Consider the following 18,088-nt stretch of genomic DNA (forward strand, 5'->3'; position numbering starts at 1 on the left):
AAAACCATTCACGCAAAGAAAATATATTTATCCTTTATTTTTTAATATTTGCAGGTAGCTGTGTTTGTCCCAATAAACACTGAATCACAACTACATTTGCACACAAAAGACATTCCAGAAATACATAAATACTGCAGTGCCTTAACACACAAAATGAGTTAGTGTGGGACTTGCTATTTTTATGTCAAGTCTTATTATTTGCATGTACCAATTTAGGTTCATGAGAAACTATTACTAGGAATACACAAAAGTTTCTGAGTATGGCACTAATTATTCTCTAGACTCAGTGACTGCAGCTAGCTACAATGTCACAGGAAAACAAAATATTAAGCCATGGATAACTGTAACAAAACCAGTTAATGACTTGGTGACACATTTAGCTTATTAATTAATTTAAATCTAGATCCATTTTCACAAAACAAGTATTCTCTATATACAGACAGCTTCTTTTAACCAAAGAATGTTTTGAAACCAGAATACCCTAGAACTTCCATCTATAGATAACTGGCATAGTCAGCCTTTTCTTTGGGGATTAACATTTTCAAAAGGCAGACAGTATCTAAAACAGACAGACAGGTTATCAGAAATGTAAGTATTCATATTAAAATGAAAGTGACTGCTTACATTTATTGCCATTGTGAGAACAGTAGAGCACTTAGTTTTTTCATTTGCCACAAGTTATTATTTCAGCAATAAAATGAAGCAAGTGCAAAACAAAGCTTCTAACTACTATTGTATAAGCAATCACAAACCATTGTTATTCATCAGATATTTGAAGTGTGCCTGCCCTGTGACTATGCACAGAGTACAGGAATAATACAAGGTAAACATACTTCATATATTGCTTTAACAACTTTTGCCCCAAGCACAAAGGGCGCCTTTTTAACCTCAATAGTCAATGTCTAGTTAACAAAGTAATGGCAATGTAACTGCTTCAAGAAAATGTCTATGTAAGAAACACCTCAATACACTGCAAGTTATCTTCTGGCCCAGAGACTGAGTAAAAGAACAGATCACAGATATGAGTTTGTTTAATGCATTACTTAATGATGTTCAGATTTGCTGGGGATAAATATAGAAGAAGATTTTCCTTCTTACAACAGCACAGAACGTAAGTGTGAAATACTATGAAATGTTGACAGACTAAGTGTTTTAACTACTAACAGTACTACCATTTAAAAGAGCTGAGAGTGTCTAGCAAGGAAAAGATCACTGTACACATACATTTTCTGTATTTCTTCCTAACCACCCACAGGAAATCATTATTGGAAACAGCAGGTCAAATTAATTTTAGAATGAGCAGTAAGAGAGATCGGGGGGGGGGGGGGGGGGGGGGGGGGGGGGAATGCTTCCTCCTAAGGCTACTTTTCTCTCTTTCAATTAAATCCATATTCTTGACACCTGCTGAAAAAAACATTACCACAACTCATTTCAACTCAAAGGAATGCCCACTTATTTGCAAAGCGCAGTCTTTGGCCAGGCTGCAGATTTACATTCATCTTTACTCGAGTAATAACTCTGAACCTTCGTGAGTAATCATGTTGACAGGGAGCCCACTTGACGTGATCCCTCAGTACAGTATCTCAGAACAGGCGAGACAAGTTCCTTCCTGGCTATTACATATGACTATCACTGATGTGGATAACAGCTTCGCACACATGCCTATCCACCTCCTAATGACCAACAGCTTCGCACACATGCACGATCCACCTCCTAATGACCAACACTATGCAGAAGCAAACCGAACAAGAGCACAACCATTAAAAAGTCACTTCTTTACTTTTAAAGTATAGATACAAAATCCCTACTATAATAAGCAATCACTACAGAACTGAGAGATTAACAATGTTCTTTCCTTTTCTTGTAGACACGTCCAGCTGTGGAAAGACAAAAGCTAGAACAGGATAAATGCTAACAAGGTGAACACACCTAGATAAGGTTACGAATGCGAAACAAGGTGTATATCTAGCTATAGGTCGATCATAATGGAAAGGACAAAGAAATAATCACCCAGAATTCTAGTGATAACAACAGGAAGAAAAGCTAAAGAGGACTGATACCTATTCATAAAGATTTTCACTTACAACTTCTTCTTCAGTATCCGTTAGTTCTTGCAGACTAAGTGTCCGTAATTACCACATACACACATTTGATTTTCTTAGAAGTACTACAATATGCCTGCTATTTTTCTAACAAATACCTACACTAGGGAGTACGTTACAGATGCTGAACACCTTCAAGTTGCATCCCACAGATCAAATCCAAAAGGATTTAGGGGACTATTGAGTAATTCTGTATGTCTGTTCACAACCCCTGAACACATCTTATACCTCTAAGGGATTACCTTTTGAAAACACTACAACTGAAATATGGTTACAGTAGTCTGTTCTTCTGAATTTTGCAGGCTCGTAATTTAATAAGCTACTTGGACAAGCAGCTGTTGATTATGTTTTTCCAAAATGCTATACACAAGCAACTGATGACAATTTCTCTCACTATTAACACACTGAAAACACAAAATGAAGTTCTTGAAAAATTCAAATTAGCTGATACTGGGAGTACACATTTTGCATGCTAGATCCTGAACTACACACATGAATATCTTAAGCATATTGATAAGCGTTATTTATACCCACACTATAGAGAAAGTTTTAAAAAGGGTTATTTACAAGGCTTTCAAAGTACACACAGGAGTGCACTGTACAAGTGCATTGTTTTATCATAATGATGCCACAGCTTGTACAACTATTCAGCAGCCAAATATTAAGACAGGTATCATTAAAATGCATCACAGATGGAAATATAACATCAATATCAGTTGTATATATTATCTGCTACTACAATTAACCTCTAAACACTGGAAGTACAATGTTCTTTATATGAAGAAAATAAAAGCACAAAGTAATGGAAACCATATTTCATAGATGATTCCGGGGGTTTTCCTTCTGACTGTAGATGTAGTAACCACAACAACATACAGGCAAAGCTTTGATAACATTACAAAAATCCTTCCATCTCTACCCCAGACCACACACAGTTACACACATAGATCATAGACCCAACCATTCTCACTAAAATAAAAAGGGAAAGTATCAAAAGAATGCTCTTCCTGTCTTCTTGCATTAATAGCATTACCTAATCTACACAAACAGTCCTCACATTCATAACAAACCACCTCACCCTCTGTTCAGTTAAGAAGATACCATTTGTATTACTGATTACAATAATAAAACCACTAAAAGCTCCGTTCCTGTGATTAATTTCTGGAAAGACTTTTGCAAGTTAAAATCAACCTTTCAGATGTCTTTCTCCATTGCATTCACCAGAAACAATGTCAACACAGAAACAGATTAGGTTTCACCTGTACTTAAAACAGAAGCAGTTGATAAAGCTACTTATAACCACCAGAATCTCAAATGATTTGCAAGCCAATACTCCTACTCATTGTCCCACAGTTCCTTTCAAAATGAAATTCTGCCTATAGCATATTCTTCATATATATTATTTACACACACACATCTTACACTCTTACATCTTTTCATTTAGGATAGCAAGCAAAATAGTTTGAGAGCTATCACCCATCAAAATATCTCTACCATTACCTAAAGTTCATGTTTCAAAATCTCAGAATAAAAAGGTTTGCGTTTCAGACTGTCAGACACTTTCCTTGCTTATAGGAAAGGATGTTCAACTTTAAAGTAAGAGAAAAGCTCACCTCTCCTGTATTTGCTGCCAGGACAGATTACAAAGGTAGCGACTCATTAACATGTCACCCCATATTGCTCTGAAGTAACAGTTGAACTACAGTACCAAAGTAGGCCTAAGAAATCCTGTCATTCCAAAACTTAGCAAGCTGAAAATTTCCCCAGTCTTTACACCTTCCACAAGTTTTCCAAAGATACCAAGGCCTAGAGTTTTGGCTACTGTATTCGTAAGGCAAGGCCTAAACATTTCACCATTATTTTATCTTCCTAATTGCCTGATAATCCTCAGAGTACGTTTAATTGAGAGTATCCTGCATCCTACAGATTACATCATACAATGATGAGTCACTCCCCTTTTAACCCTACCCCCAGTGTTGTGACTCCCTACAAGCCAGGACTGCTCCACATGAAACGCAATGACCAAATGGGACTGTTCTTCCACAAAACACTGCGCTAATTCTCCTGCATTCAGTGTTTCCACTTGAATGGAATAAAAACCCTTTTGAGAACAACAATCCCAGTTCCCCCCCCCCCCCCTTTTTTTTTCTCAAGCACACTATGGGACTCCTCAATGCATGCACAATGCAAATAAGGCAAACTTCCTTTGAAAGAGTGATTAATATGCAAAGACAGCCTGCTTTTTCATGGGATGTGAAGAACTACCACCAAGTATTTCCAAATTCTGAGGTTTCTTCAATTATTCCCAGTGTTTATTTTAAACATAAGATTATGCAATAATACCACACATTAAGACCAATTTGCCAATATTGTGTAAACACTACCAAACTGGCTGTTCATCTTTTGTGTCATATTTAAATGCAGCCTTCAATATCCTAGATATGAAGTCACTGAAGAAAAAAGGACTTGGATTTTTGAATCCTCTTCATGTTAAAAAGTCTGCATTTAAACCCTACCGCAAAGAACTGCGTTATTTTTTTTAAGTAATGTTTAGGGGGGATTTAAATAAATCACAAACATTTACAATCTCATAAAGTATTTTAAATGACAATTAACTTCTGAACAAATACGCTGCAGTTCCAGTAACATTTAAAGTTACAATACATGAAACATTTGGAAAAGCCCATTCAGATGTGGAGAGATAAACTTTCATTTGTATACAATTCTCATCAGTATTTTTCATCATTTATCACCTGGTCAATTACACTTTCTACATACAAGGCAACCAGTTCAACCTTCTCCCATAGGAAAGAAAGACCTTTCCATTTCAAGATCTGGTATACCATACTCTGCCCAAAATGAGCTCAAAATGTAGTCTTGGATGTGTTAAGTGACATTCACTTCTTATTCTAACTCTTTATTTCCTAAATTTCCTTTAAAGATCCCTTCCAACCCAAACTATTCTATGTTTCCCAACCTTTTCACACAGGTTTAAACAGTCCCTTTCACATCCATTAACCAACGTGGTAAAATATCATTGCAAACAAACCAGTAATCCTTAACTAACATTCCTGCTTATCTTAAAGATTTCAAGGTTGATACGTATCACTGATATAAGCAAACAAAAAGAAGAAAGTAAAAATAAACACTTAAATAACCAACTACCAGCACTATTTTATAGCAGTAGCTATACTAAAATCACAGAATCATTTAGGTTGGAAGGGACCTTTTGAGATCATCTAGGCCAACAGGGGAAGGTTACCCAGGAGTCTGTCCAGATGGGTTCTGAATGTCTCCATGGACGGAGGCTCCACAATCTCTCTAGGCAGCCTGTTCCAGGGGCGTGTTCTGTTTTCTTATATTCTGACAGGATTTTCTCTATTTCAGTTTGTGCCCATTGACTCCTGTCATCCTTGGATGTCAATGAGGAAAGCATGGTATCCTTCTTCATTCCCTCCCATCAGGTATATATCCACATGAATTAAGATCCCAAGTCTTCTCTTTCCAGCCTAAATGGTCTCAGCCTTCTCAGCCTCTCTTTGCACAAAAGATGCTCCAGTCCCTCCTGCATCTTTGCGGCCCTTCACAGGACTCCTCCAAGAGGTCTGTATCGTTTCTGCAACAGGAGCCCAGAACTGGACACACCACTCCAAATGTGGCTTTACCAGTGCCTAGTAGATAGATTTTAAGAAAATTAACCTGTCTTGTGTACTTCTAAAATCAATACTTAATTGTCAAAGTACCTATCCTGATTTACTAAGACCCAATTATTTTAACAGTCTTAAAAACTTAAAGAAAACAACAACATTTTTATTCAAGACATTCTGGAACACTTAAAATGGTCAAGATTTTTCTTTACATGCAGTCTGCCCTGGCAAACAACAACCTAATAATGTGATAGATATTTGTGTTAACTCAAAATAAATCAAATGGCCTCTCCATTTCAAGAAATTAACTGTTTTCACTGGATTTCCAAATTATTTTCCACATCATTCTACCAAGTTTATACTACATCAGGAAACTCCCAGTTTTCACAACACACCCTTGCAGATCTCTGTCTTGTCATAAGATCTAGAACGCAAATAGCTAAAGGATCAGCTACAACACATATCATGCTACTGTCTAGCCTAAACTTAATTTTCTTGCATCAGATTTACAGATATAGGGCTTCCTCACTGCTATCATTACAAATTGCTCACAAAAATAGTTGTAGGATCAGTTTCTGCCATACCCTCATTTGGGGTCCCTCTGTGACCTGGTGTCCAGCCAACTGATGCCAAGTTTACTACTGACTTCTGTGGACACCCTGTCTTACAGACCTTCGCTTAAATATCTTACTTTTCTGGGCAGTGAAGAAACACAGAACCAGCACTAGAAAAAGTGAACAACCAAAGACTTGAACTGAAAATATCTCCTCCTGATTTTTAAATCTGAGGTCCCATTTTGACCACAGAGGAGAAAGTCGAGACATATTTATCTTCAGATGCAAGCATTTTATTTTCTTCAAACATAACATGGCTTCCGTGTTTCTTCTGCAAATATGCAGGTCTAAATGATTACTGGCTATCCATACTGATTAGTCACTTTTAAAGTGTGATGGCTTAAGAATTTGGATAACTCACCCAGCTATTAAGCACAGTACTATGTGAATATACCCACAGCTGCTGCTTCTTGAGAGACTCTAGTATCTTAAAGCAATTTGCACTTGCTTAGCAGGATAAACCTTCCATTGTTAGCTGTTCTCCAAAAATTAGCTTTGCCATCAACAGCTGCCTAAAGATCTGAAGTTATCAGGACTAAGGCTATTGATGTTCTGCATTTGTCAAAACTATTAATAGCTTTGCTGAAGCACCTGCAATACATCGCTTGAGATAAAATGAAAACTTCAGATGCAAAAGCATACAGTGAGGTCCAAAAAATTCTATAACTGAAACTGTCAGGTAGCCTTGATCATTTTCAAATACACAGTCATCTGCACTGTACACCTCAACATGTTTTGGCACAAGCTTTTCTTTCATTTATCCTTGGAAGGTTTAGAAGCTACAGGTATTATTCACTGTCCGGACAGCAATTATCTGTCTTATCATCATCTTGGACAGATACAGAGGAAGCTCCTGGACTTGAACTGGAAGTGGAAAAAGAAATATTTTAACGTGAAGTTGATCCCTGATTTTTATCTATTCCGCTTTCTTTAGGCACCTACATTGTAAACTAAAAACCACAGAAAAACCTTTTTCTGGTACTTAGTAGTGACTGCCTCAGACATTTATAAACGCAATCTATCAGAAGGGCCTGACAGCCTGCCATTTGGCTCTCACAGTAACTTCAAAAGGCAACGTTCCTAATGAGCAGCTGCAGTGGGGAAGCTGCATTTCAACACCATGAACTGAAAGGGCATAATGGCACTACCGCCAAACCCACCTAATTTACATCCCTTTGCATTAGCAAGGGCTTTAAACGATGGTAATGTGTTTTCCTAAACAAAAGGAGCCAGAGCCATCATAGATCTGACCTTCAAATTTGCTTCTGTGATTTTTATGTCTCAAAGTCTATTTGCCTGGTGGCTCTTTTTTCCCTCCAGGCCTTGAGTGTTGCGATGATAACCGACACATCAGTCCTATGAAAACATGCGCAAAGGACACCACTCAGGAAAGTGGAGATGCCTGGGAGCTGTAGTTCTCTTTACAGACACACCCTCATTCAAGTCACTCCCAGGCATTCTCCTTGGTTTATAAAGCTATTGTAAGAAACAATTTTGTTTCCTGAATGTTTTCAAACTTTTAGATTTACGATTACATTGCTTTACTTATTTAATCTCACATTTCAGATCTCTGTGAGCATAAAGAATTGGGAAAACAACAAAGACACCATCTTTTCACTGCACCTGAAAAATACTGTAATGGCACCTAGTTGAATTCTTTCTGATAGTTCCCTGCATAAAAGCTACAATACACACTTCTGAAGAAGATCACTTCTCCCAGTCTGCTTACACAGGCATTTCTGGAAGTTCACAATATCTTACTATTTGAAAGTGGCGAGTGAAGTGTACAACAGAATTATTATTGATAGATCAAATCACATTTAAGTATACTGCCGTGCTAAACCAATGTTTCAAAAGCCATGTAAGAAAAACAATAAAAGAATTTTGTGTTCTCTATATAAACAGTATCACCAGGTGCACTAAATAATGAGTTAAATGCAGGATGGCCTTTTAAATGGCAAAATAAAATGTGCTTTTGTCTCTTACTAGAGCTATTTTTCTGTTCCTTGCAGACTGATGGCAGCAGATGCACTATTCCCTCCTCCTCCCCCATCAATTGGTTCTGCTTTCCTGCCAGCAAGTCAAAATAATTCTATAGCACTGCCCCCCCCCCAAAAAAAAATCCTGAAACAACAAAACAACCAAACACACACACCCTGCCAAAAAAGAAACAACTCAAAAAAATCCCACACCATACATTTCCTATCAACAAGAAACCAGTCACTTATACCCAATGGCAGAAAAGTCTATCGTTAAAACACATTTCTGGAGATGAGCCATGAAAAGTGAAGGCGCTTTCATCCTGGACAGCAGCCACAATCTTTAACGCTCAAAACCAGGGTATTCAGTACATTACTGTTATAGCTAATATACTTAAAAAACAAAAAAAAAAACAAAACCAAACCCACACCATTCCCAAAATGGAACAGTTAAGCCAGGCCTTTCCAAGTTCAAACATCAAGAGGATAAAATTTATACAAAATACACGTTATTTAGGAAATCATACTTCTCAGGATGTAAATGAAAGAAGGGGAGCCACCTATAAATCAGCTTGTAAATTATTAAAAAAAGTTTTAATTGAGTAGTAGATTAAATAAATCATCACTATCACAGGCCAAAATGTGTACAAAATGTGGAATTATTTTAAAAGATGTAAAGGCATCGTTTTGTTCTGAACCTACCACATAACTGTGGCTCAGACAACAGTCTCTTCAAGGATTCCTCCCTAATAAGCATCTATCTCTTTCCTCCTCTTACATTTAAGCTACTATGAAGCTGTACTTAGGGTTTCTTTATTAGCATCATCATAGCTGCTCCCCCCCTTTCACTGACATCTCTTTCAATATCATAGCTTCCAAAGCCCAAAGCAATAACCTTTCTTCTCCCATCACAGATTGTGGTGAGGTCAGCTGGGAAAAAAAGAAGGGACAAGCTTTAGCAGACCAAAGCATCCTTTAGCGTGTAAAGCATAACTGATGTGTTGGGTGCTGTTTTTACCATAAACAGTGCTGCTGCTTTGTTCTAGCTTTTTAATATTTTATTTGGTTTTTGTGTTCTCCATTTTATGCTGATTTCTCAGTCCAGTTCCAGCTGTGCAACTCCCTAGGCACTCTATGCATTTGTAATTATTATTATTGGATAAACATGTGTTTGAGTGGGGCAACAGATGAGATGCAGATAATTTTTCTTTGCTTACTCCCATCTACTTGCCCTGAAAAAAAAAAAATGCTTTATTCTCCCCTCCCACAGCTGAGAAAGCCTGTGTGAATGTGTCAAGAGAGGCAACAGCTACAGAATCACATATAGTAGTCTGGCATTTTATAATGCTCGAGATCAAGAATGTATGCAGAGATGGTGATTGAAGGGTGTGGCTGAGCCAGATGCAGAGCTGGCTACCGGGAGGAACTATGCTAAAAATGGAAAGACAACACACCCCCAGTTTGTAATTTATAGCCTATATATAACATAAAGATTTAAATTATAACAAAGAGAAGCTATACTGTAATGCTTATGACACAGGAGAGTTGTGTATCATTAAGAACAGTTTTGGGGCTGATGTTAAACAGGTGGCATGATATTGGCAGCAGACTTGAGCACGCTGGTGGCAGTGGTCCGCCATGACAGGAGCTGGAATTAAGCCACAACAGGACAGCAATTCTTACTACATGAGCAGGCAGAGCTATAGCAGAAGTAATTGCTTAAGGAGATAAAGAATCGCCAGTATGGGAATGAGGCAGTGAGTGGTTGTGATAGTTAAGGACAGCACTGAAGCAAGGGGTGAAAAGAAGCTGTGCAGCAGTGAGGTCTGTAACAGCAATGATGGGAAGGAATAACTGGGCTGATGCACTGGGGTACACTGCAAGGACACAGAAATGGGTACACCAGCTATCCGGTGACAGCAGGGATCTGGAGAGCCAGCTTTTCTGATATAGCAACAGTAATTGGTAAGTAGTTATGAAACCATGAGCTGAGAAAAGGCTGCAAGTAGTAAAGGCAATGACAGTTCTGAGGTAAAGATAGCAGGGACAATCAGTGTGGGTGCTTCAGGCCACAATGCTTGCCGCGGAGGAAGGGGGGGGGGGGCTGGAGAGAGTGTTTGACGAGCTGTAGAACAGGATAGGGAGAAAACGCTCATATAGCCAAGAGTGGGCACAGAAGGCTCTGGGGAACACTTCCTAGCGGGTGTGCGTTAAGGACAACGAGCCTGGGGCGACGAGGCTCGCTGAAGGATGGCGACAGGAACGCGGTCTCGCTGGGAGAGGGGGCGGCGTCAACACAGGCGTGGCCGTAACCGCACCCAACCAACCTGCCGTCTCCCGGGGCAAGGCGGGGCTGGCACCGGGCCTTCACCGACGACAGCGACCCAAGCGCCGCTCCCGCTCGGGACCGCCCGCTCCCTTAACTGCACCGGCCCTCTGCCGGCGCCCCCCCGTTACGGCTCCCCTCCGCTTTTCTGCTTTCTTTCTTACACTTGCTCCAGCCCCCGCCTCTAATTGCGATCGCATCTCTCCCCTCCCCGCGCCCGCTGCAATCTCTGCCCCGCACATGCACCGCTTGCAAGAAGGAGGGCGGATGGGCGGCGGCGGAGGCGGACACCGCCGCGTAGCACAGTAGCATCCTCAAGGTTCACAATGAAAGCCGACGCGACAAGGAAAATCCACCGCCTCCTTGCACGGTGACACCATTAACACAGCGCACGTAGCACCCTCTCTGCTTCGCTCGCGTCCTCCTTCCCCATCCCCATTGTCTGGGATTTACTTCACATCAAAAGCCCAGCCCGAAGGAGGCGGGTTCCTGCGGCGGGAGCGATTCCTCCCGTCGCACCCGTGGACAGCAGCGCCAGAGAGCAGAAGAAACCGCTCGCTCACACCCTTCTCACCTATCCTCCTCCTCCTCCCCCCTCCGCGTTCTTCTGTCAAATTCGCACAGCCCGAGCCATCTTGCCCCTCCCGTTCCCACGACAGCCAACAATGTGCGCGAACCAGCCGCCCCATCACGCACACCGGGTGCAGCTGGGGGGAGAGACACCCCACCACAGGCTGTCTCCCTGCCAAACCCAGCAGCAGCGTAAAGCAGGGCAGCGGCGGCGGGGTCCGCCCGACCCCATTGTTTGCGCGGCCGGGTCCCGGCACTACCCCGTCCCAGACCCCAGCAGCTCCCCACCGCCCCGGGGTACCTGCGGTTCCAAGCAAAACCAACGTCCAGGGCAACACGGTGGCTAGCAGCATCGCAGCCGACCGAGGGGACAGGGAGCCGGTCGTGAAATAGCCTTTTCCTGCAGTTCGGAAGAAACGCAGCTCGCTTCTTTTACGTTTATTTTCCCTTTTTCCCCTCTCGCCTTCCCTCGCCGCTCCTCCCGCTGCCGGCCGCGCTCCGTCTCCGTTACCGCGCGCTCCCCACACCGCCTTCTGCCGGCTGCGCTCCGGCCGCGTCCCGGCGCCGCCGCACTGACTGACAGGCGGCCTCAGCACCGCGGCCCGGATCCCTGCGCCACCGGCCTCGCGCCGAGGCTGGCACCGCCGTGTTCTTCCACCCGCGCCCGCCTCAAATAGTACAGCGCAGCCCGCGGAGAGAGGGTCTGAAGCTCCGAGAGGCGCTGCCGGTCCCCTGCGAAATGCGGTGCGGATCACGGAGCCGGCGCCCGACCCGCGGAGGAGGCTCTCGGGCTCGGGCGCGCTGAGGCTCGGGGCAGGGCGGCGGCGGCGGTGGTCCCTTAGGGGGTGACTTTTTGCCATACAGGAGAAATTGATCAGTGCGAGGTTTTGATTTTCCCCCCGGTTTGGCCTGCATATGCATCGGGAAGTACCTGTAGGAAGGCAGATGGGAAACCAAGACAGCAAGGAAAGGACATTTTGTCAATCCCCTACAATCTGTGGGGGCTTTTGTTCCATTTTTGCATTAGAGAGCTGACCAGAGCCTACTCAGAAGGCACAGAGCCAGGAGTTCTCACAGTTCTCCTACTCTCAGGCGTTGTCATGGTTTTGCCATCTCACTTGTGGCAAAAGCCAGGACAGAGCTGTGGGTGAAGAAATGCTGGGTGAAGGAAGGAGGATGTTCACCTTTTGAACCACTTCTGCTAGGCCTCCCTTCACATGGCTCCCTCCAAGTACCCCCAACTCACACAAACAGTACACCAAAGCTGTTCTAATGACTTGCATGTTTGTTCACATATACAGGAAATCTTGAAGTTAAACTTGTCTACACCAACACCCACAGCAGCAACTCTTCAAGATCTGAGAGGCGATGGACACTCAGCTACAGTATCAAGGATCGTGTGAATTCAATATGGGGTTTACAGAAAAAAGATAAAGGTGGAAGTCCATTTTGAACTAGATTTACATTACAATTAACAAAGCCTGTCTTTGTCGGACTATCATGTCTTAACAGTGGTCCTCCAGCAGCTTCCTAAACTACAGGGATTGCTAAGAGCCCTCATTGCTTGAGCATAATATTTACTTGCTTTGGGATCTGTGCTTTAAGGAGGATAAAGTTCTTAGGAAAAAAAACCAAAATTTAAGCTTTTATTTTATTCAGGTGTAGCCTACTGTTTATGTTTTCATTTCATTGGTATTAGCAAAAAGCACTTAAACTGAAGTAGACTTTTGTCATAACATGCAAAATAATTTGGCTTAGTTGGCTAATTGTAGTTGCCATTTAAAATGAAATTAAAAATACCTAGAGTAGTGAACACATAAGGACTGCTAATGACAGACATTTTAGCAGAAAACTGCCAGGTAGAAACCATTTAGGCAGAGAATAGATTGCTTAGATAAACTGACAATACCCTTTGAACACAATTTGACACCAGTATTTCAACAATATTATAATTCAGTCAGTCCATTCCAGTGTTTTGCTGTTAGTGGTCCCAAGGATCATTCCAGGCCAGATCATATTCTTTTATCCTTTTCTGCTTGAGCAATCCCTTCCCCCTTTTCATTTTATAGAAACCTTTCTCTAAAAGAAACAACAAAATTGCTTATTGCACTGTGATTGAAAACATGCCTTCTCTGCTCCTTTGGTCTACCTAGCCTCATACTGGATTGATTATCTGCAGAGAGCAACCTTGCTCAACCATGCCATGGGCTATTACTTGACTCCCTCCTCTCCCAGTTCACACCAGTCCCTACTATTCTGCAGACAAACATTCTTGGACTGTGTGTTTCCCCTTCGCCTCCAACATAAGATCACTCATCCAAGAAGATGCCAATATTAAATTCGGGTTTTGCAGATCGTACAGATGCTCAGCTCAGACCTTTTTGGAATAGAAAACTAGCCTCTCACTAAGAGTATTTGCTTGTGATAACCCTCAGAAGAAAAAATATCCTTTATCCTGACAATAGCCAATCTCTGAACACATTAGGTAGCATACTCTTTATGATAAGAGGAAAAGTAAGTTTGCATCTGTTATCACACAACTTTAGCAGATTAAATCAACTAGTGGCTGTATGAGAGAGGCAGGATCTCTTATCATCCGTCAAACCAGAACATCTTGCGAGACTCCCACCTTGTTTCTCCATCCTTTCAACTGCTGGTTGACAAATGTGGATAAACATACTTGTGAGCCATCTGCTTTCTCCTTGGGTCTCCCCTCCTCCTGCCATCAACTTTCTCAATGAGCTTGTCCCAGAAAAAAGTAACCCCCAAAGACAACAAAACGTGGTTTCATGAGATGTGGTCTTATTTTATACCATCTCCACCAGCTGGATTTCCGGCACTAGGGAATTTCTGAGTCTCTATGCTGAGCAGTTAAGTAAACTCTTGCATTCAGCCAGATTAGTGTCCGATCACTTCCTACAGAGGAAAGAGACTGGGATGCCATACTGTTATTAGTACTGTCAGAAATAGTTTGTAGAATTAGTCTTGGTTCCCAGAGGTCTTACACAAGTGTCTATTTCTTTCCATTCACTACAAAGAACATCCAGATAGACAGCTACCTTGTAAAAATTACACTTATAGCATTCATAATAAGAGATCTGGGAGTGCACAGGTCATTATATATTGAACAAGGAAGCTATAACACTAACTCATAAGATGCAGCTGTCCATTTTTATAAGCAGACTTTCCTATGAAATCTGTCATCATCTCAGCAATACAGCAAAATACTTGCAAAACAGTATTTGTATGTGTTGAACTATAGTCTCACACAGAACATTTAATGTAAGGCAACTCTTTTCCCTAAAAGCTAACATTGCATAACATTGGAACAAAAAGATATGTGAAGAAAGATTGTTACATAGAACTAATAGCATGAATTATTATATACTGAGTAGTTTGTATTAGAGATACAGTATATCTTTATTTCTATCGAGTAATCCTTCATGCAGTAATCCTCAGGTAAGTAAAAGAAAGTACTCACGTAGAAGTCAGTGTAATAGACATCTCAATCCCTCTCCAGCTCTGTGACAGAGCAGAGTACAGGAGAAGCAAGGGGCACCATTTCACTTGTAGCAGCATTCCAAAAACATGAACTACAAGTACATTACATGAAACATCTCCCCCCGTCCTCCCCCTTTCTTTTTTACCATTAACAGATGTGTATGGGCCATGTGCATGCATTTCTTTTCCTTAATCTATAAATTAAAAATGGCATATCACAAAAAATCAATAACTGAAACAAGTTTCAGTTATTGACTTCATTGGGTAGTTTGCACAAAAATGAACAGGCAGTTTGGATCAAGTTTACTCCCAGGTTTAAAAACAGCAGCAATGGTATCTCTGTTAAATTAATGCTACTTCTACTATGCAAATATGAGAACAAGTAAACTAGAGATTTAACTATAAAGGCATTTCACAGAGTAGGTGGAGCTTCAGCATCATAGAAAGACTGCAAAATAACCCTCTGTAGGCAGCATTCCCCTTTTCCTGACACGGCTGTTCACTGGTTGGTATTTGAGGCAGAATTATTACAGGATGCACTAGAAATTCTCTATGACTTGAAAGCATCGTGTGGGGTCAAGAGAGGACTTCAGCTGTCAAACTAAAGAAATAACATAGCAGACAGTTATGTTTTGTAGTCAGTCTTTGAAAAAAGTTTACAGTCTAAAATTGCTACTGAGGTCAAATCCCAAGATTCAAACCTGATGCAACAGGACAGTAATAGCCATTGCTATAATGACAGCTGTTGTATGTTCATCACTGAAAAGCAACATAAATAACTTTTATCAATTTGCCCCTTATGCTAGCATCATTAAGGAGAGGTAGTCTGCAAAGAATTACTTGGGGTTTTCTGAGGGAACCATTAGACCCAGATTTAAAAACCACAAAGTAGACTTATTACTTATTTGTAGGCTACAGAAAATGGGCATAATTAGTGGCACACTAAGGGAATGCGCTTCAATAGTCTCTCTGGTCAAAGCATTGCTCCATGCTGCGTATTTATGATGATGGATAACACCACTAGGCAAAATGCACCTCAAATCAATATTTTTTTCACAGTTAGGCAATACAAGCACATAATACAAGTCCCTTAAAATATCCTTCTCTTTGTCACAGAGTATTTTGTAAGGGAGTCTTAAAGAAAAAAAAAGAAGTATCTTTCCTTCCTCTTTTAGATAGTAAGGCTTTACAAAACTAACTATTAAGGCTCTTCTGGTGATGTCATAAACCACAGGCATGAAAAACAAGTAATCAGAATTTGAGAGGTAGAATTACAGTCCAGAAATTCAGAGTCTTGGCACTAAAACCATCTCTATACCTGGAAAAAACTCTAACACTGATCTCAGCATTTGTCCTGCTCTGGGATTCAGCTTGTCACAGCTGTGCACATCGGTAATTGTTCCATGCACAGAACTAAGAAAATATGCACATGACTGCTCTTAACCCATTCATGAAAATATCCACGCAAAGAGACTTAATGAAGATAGCATGTCAGTTTGACACACAATGGAACTGTCATCCACAATCTAATGGCATTCCTAGACGTTATCTGGCAGTTACTTCCCGTGTAGTTTTGGAAATAAATCTTCCATCTTTGAAGTGACAACTTTAAATTTAACGTGTATGTTTCCATGTATAAAATGACTGCACTTACAGTGTGCAGTAAATGTCTCATTTTAACCTTTTTATTCTGTCCAGTCAAATCTGATGTTTCAATTCAGAAGAGAGACTCTCAGCTGATCAGAATCACAGAAAACAAGAGGGTTTTAAGGACTACATCAGGATTAATTGCCTGTTCTTTTACACTCTTGCCATGGTATCACTAGTATTTGTTTTAATTTAAAACATTACTGTTAGCCAAGGCATTTAAAGCATATCCGTCACCCAGTGCCTCTAAATAATAGCATAACCATCACATACCTAGCTATTTTAAAAGATCAGCTGTTCTATTTTCATTTATACTAATGTTAATGATAAGACTCACCATCATGTTATGCAGAGTAATGCAAGTGTAAAACCAGTATACTCAAAAGTAGAATAGAAGATACTAGAACATTAGGATGTCTCTGGCTAAACATTTGGTAGCAAGTAATAAATGGTTATCTTAATTGGAAAAATCCATCCCTCAATCTGCTTTTATTTAAAAATGTATAAATATGCCTGACAGGAACATTCAAGCACATACGAAAGTTATGAGAAACCACATTCTATCAACATGGAGCTCCATTTCACATTTAGTCACAAGCTAAACAGATTTTTTTCCACTGAACATATCTAAAGCATAAATAACCAGAATTGCTGCAGTTAGCAACTTAATGAATGTTTCCCCGTCCCCAAACAGTAAACAAGTTACCCATGAGAAGCATAAAAGGTCTTTTATAACCCTTTGCTCCTCTTCTTCCTTGCCACAAGAGTGGTACCTGCTTCTATCCAAACAGGGCAAAGGTAGCTCCTTAGAGCTCAAGGCTACAGAAGTTGCATCTTGCCATTCTTTCCATTTCTGCACAATCAAATTGGACCAAGTAGGTGACATAGTAAACAGAATAATGCAATGGGGGATGTGTGCAAGTTATAAATAAAATGTAAGCTTTTGTCTTCATTAGGGGAGAAAATAAAACCAGGGAATAAATGGAGATTTGAAACTATGGCAGTAAAGGAAATGCAATGTTAAAGAAGCAATAATAGCTCTGCAAACAGTATTTGCATTGTTTTGTAACTGGCATACAGCATGTATTTTGGAGAAGACCCATCTGCAATGTAGCCCGAGAAGACTGCCAGTTGCTGGGGATATTTCCCCTTAGAAGACTTGGTGCTATGAAACTTCATGCTCAGAATCCCCTCCATCAGACCCAAAAGAGGGTCTTCGGCTTCCTACTAGGAGCCCTCACTGTTCCACTTAGATTCTATTATTTACACCCTGTTCTTAAAGAGTAACCAGAAGACTTTGTCGTCTGCTATTCCACAAACTGTCCAGTTGTATCACCAGCTAAAGAACTGCAACTACCTCTGAAGTCAAGTTGTCTGAAACAACTTGAGCAGTACTAGTACAGTGCCTTAAACTTCCCTCTAGCTGAAAGGCATCTAAGCAGGATTATGCTGATTGCATAAAAACCCCACAGGTAGACAGTCACTCAAACAGAAGAAGGAAAAATTCCACTTAAAAAACACCCCTGAGCATAGTTTAAGGCAACACACAGCATTTTCTCCTGCCTTTCAGGGTTACCTTCTGTTTCCTCAGCATTTTTAGTTGCAGCTAGATTTAAGGCATAGAAGAATAAGGCTAGTAACAGAATCTCAACCTCTGATTTTGTTTTCAGCCTTATATGTCTCTCAAAATATTTTAGGATAA

The 18,088-nt window shown here is 40.8% G+C and overlaps 1 protein-coding gene across 10 annotated transcripts in view; it reads right to left on the bottom strand.

The window, feature by feature from the left end:
- Positions 1 to 11,957, bottom strand: part of NCAM1 (neural cell adhesion molecule 1) — a 104,716-nt gene extending 92,759 nt beyond the window's left edge. For all 10 annotated transcript variants that reach the window (XM_061478080.1, XM_061478073.1, XM_061478079.1 and 7 more), the window contains exon 1: positions 11,540 to 11,957. In XM_061478080.1, the coding sequence (XP_061334064.1) occupies positions 11,540 to 11,591 (52 nt within the window). In that variant the 5' untranslated portion in view covers positions 11,592 to 11,957. The remainder of the gene's footprint in view (positions 1 to 11,539) is intronic.
- Positions 11,958 to 18,088: the final 6,131 nt, after the last annotated feature.

This window comes from Pezoporus flaviventris, unplaced genomic scaffold, assembly GCF_033815535.1.
Source record: "Pezoporus flaviventris isolate CSIRO_AGI_PZ_B2104156 unplaced genomic scaffold, CSIRO_AGI_Pfla_v1 ptg000113l, whole genome shotgun sequence".
Classification (NCBI taxonomy): Eukaryota; Metazoa; Chordata; class Aves; order Psittaciformes; family Psittacidae; genus Pezoporus; species Pezoporus flaviventris.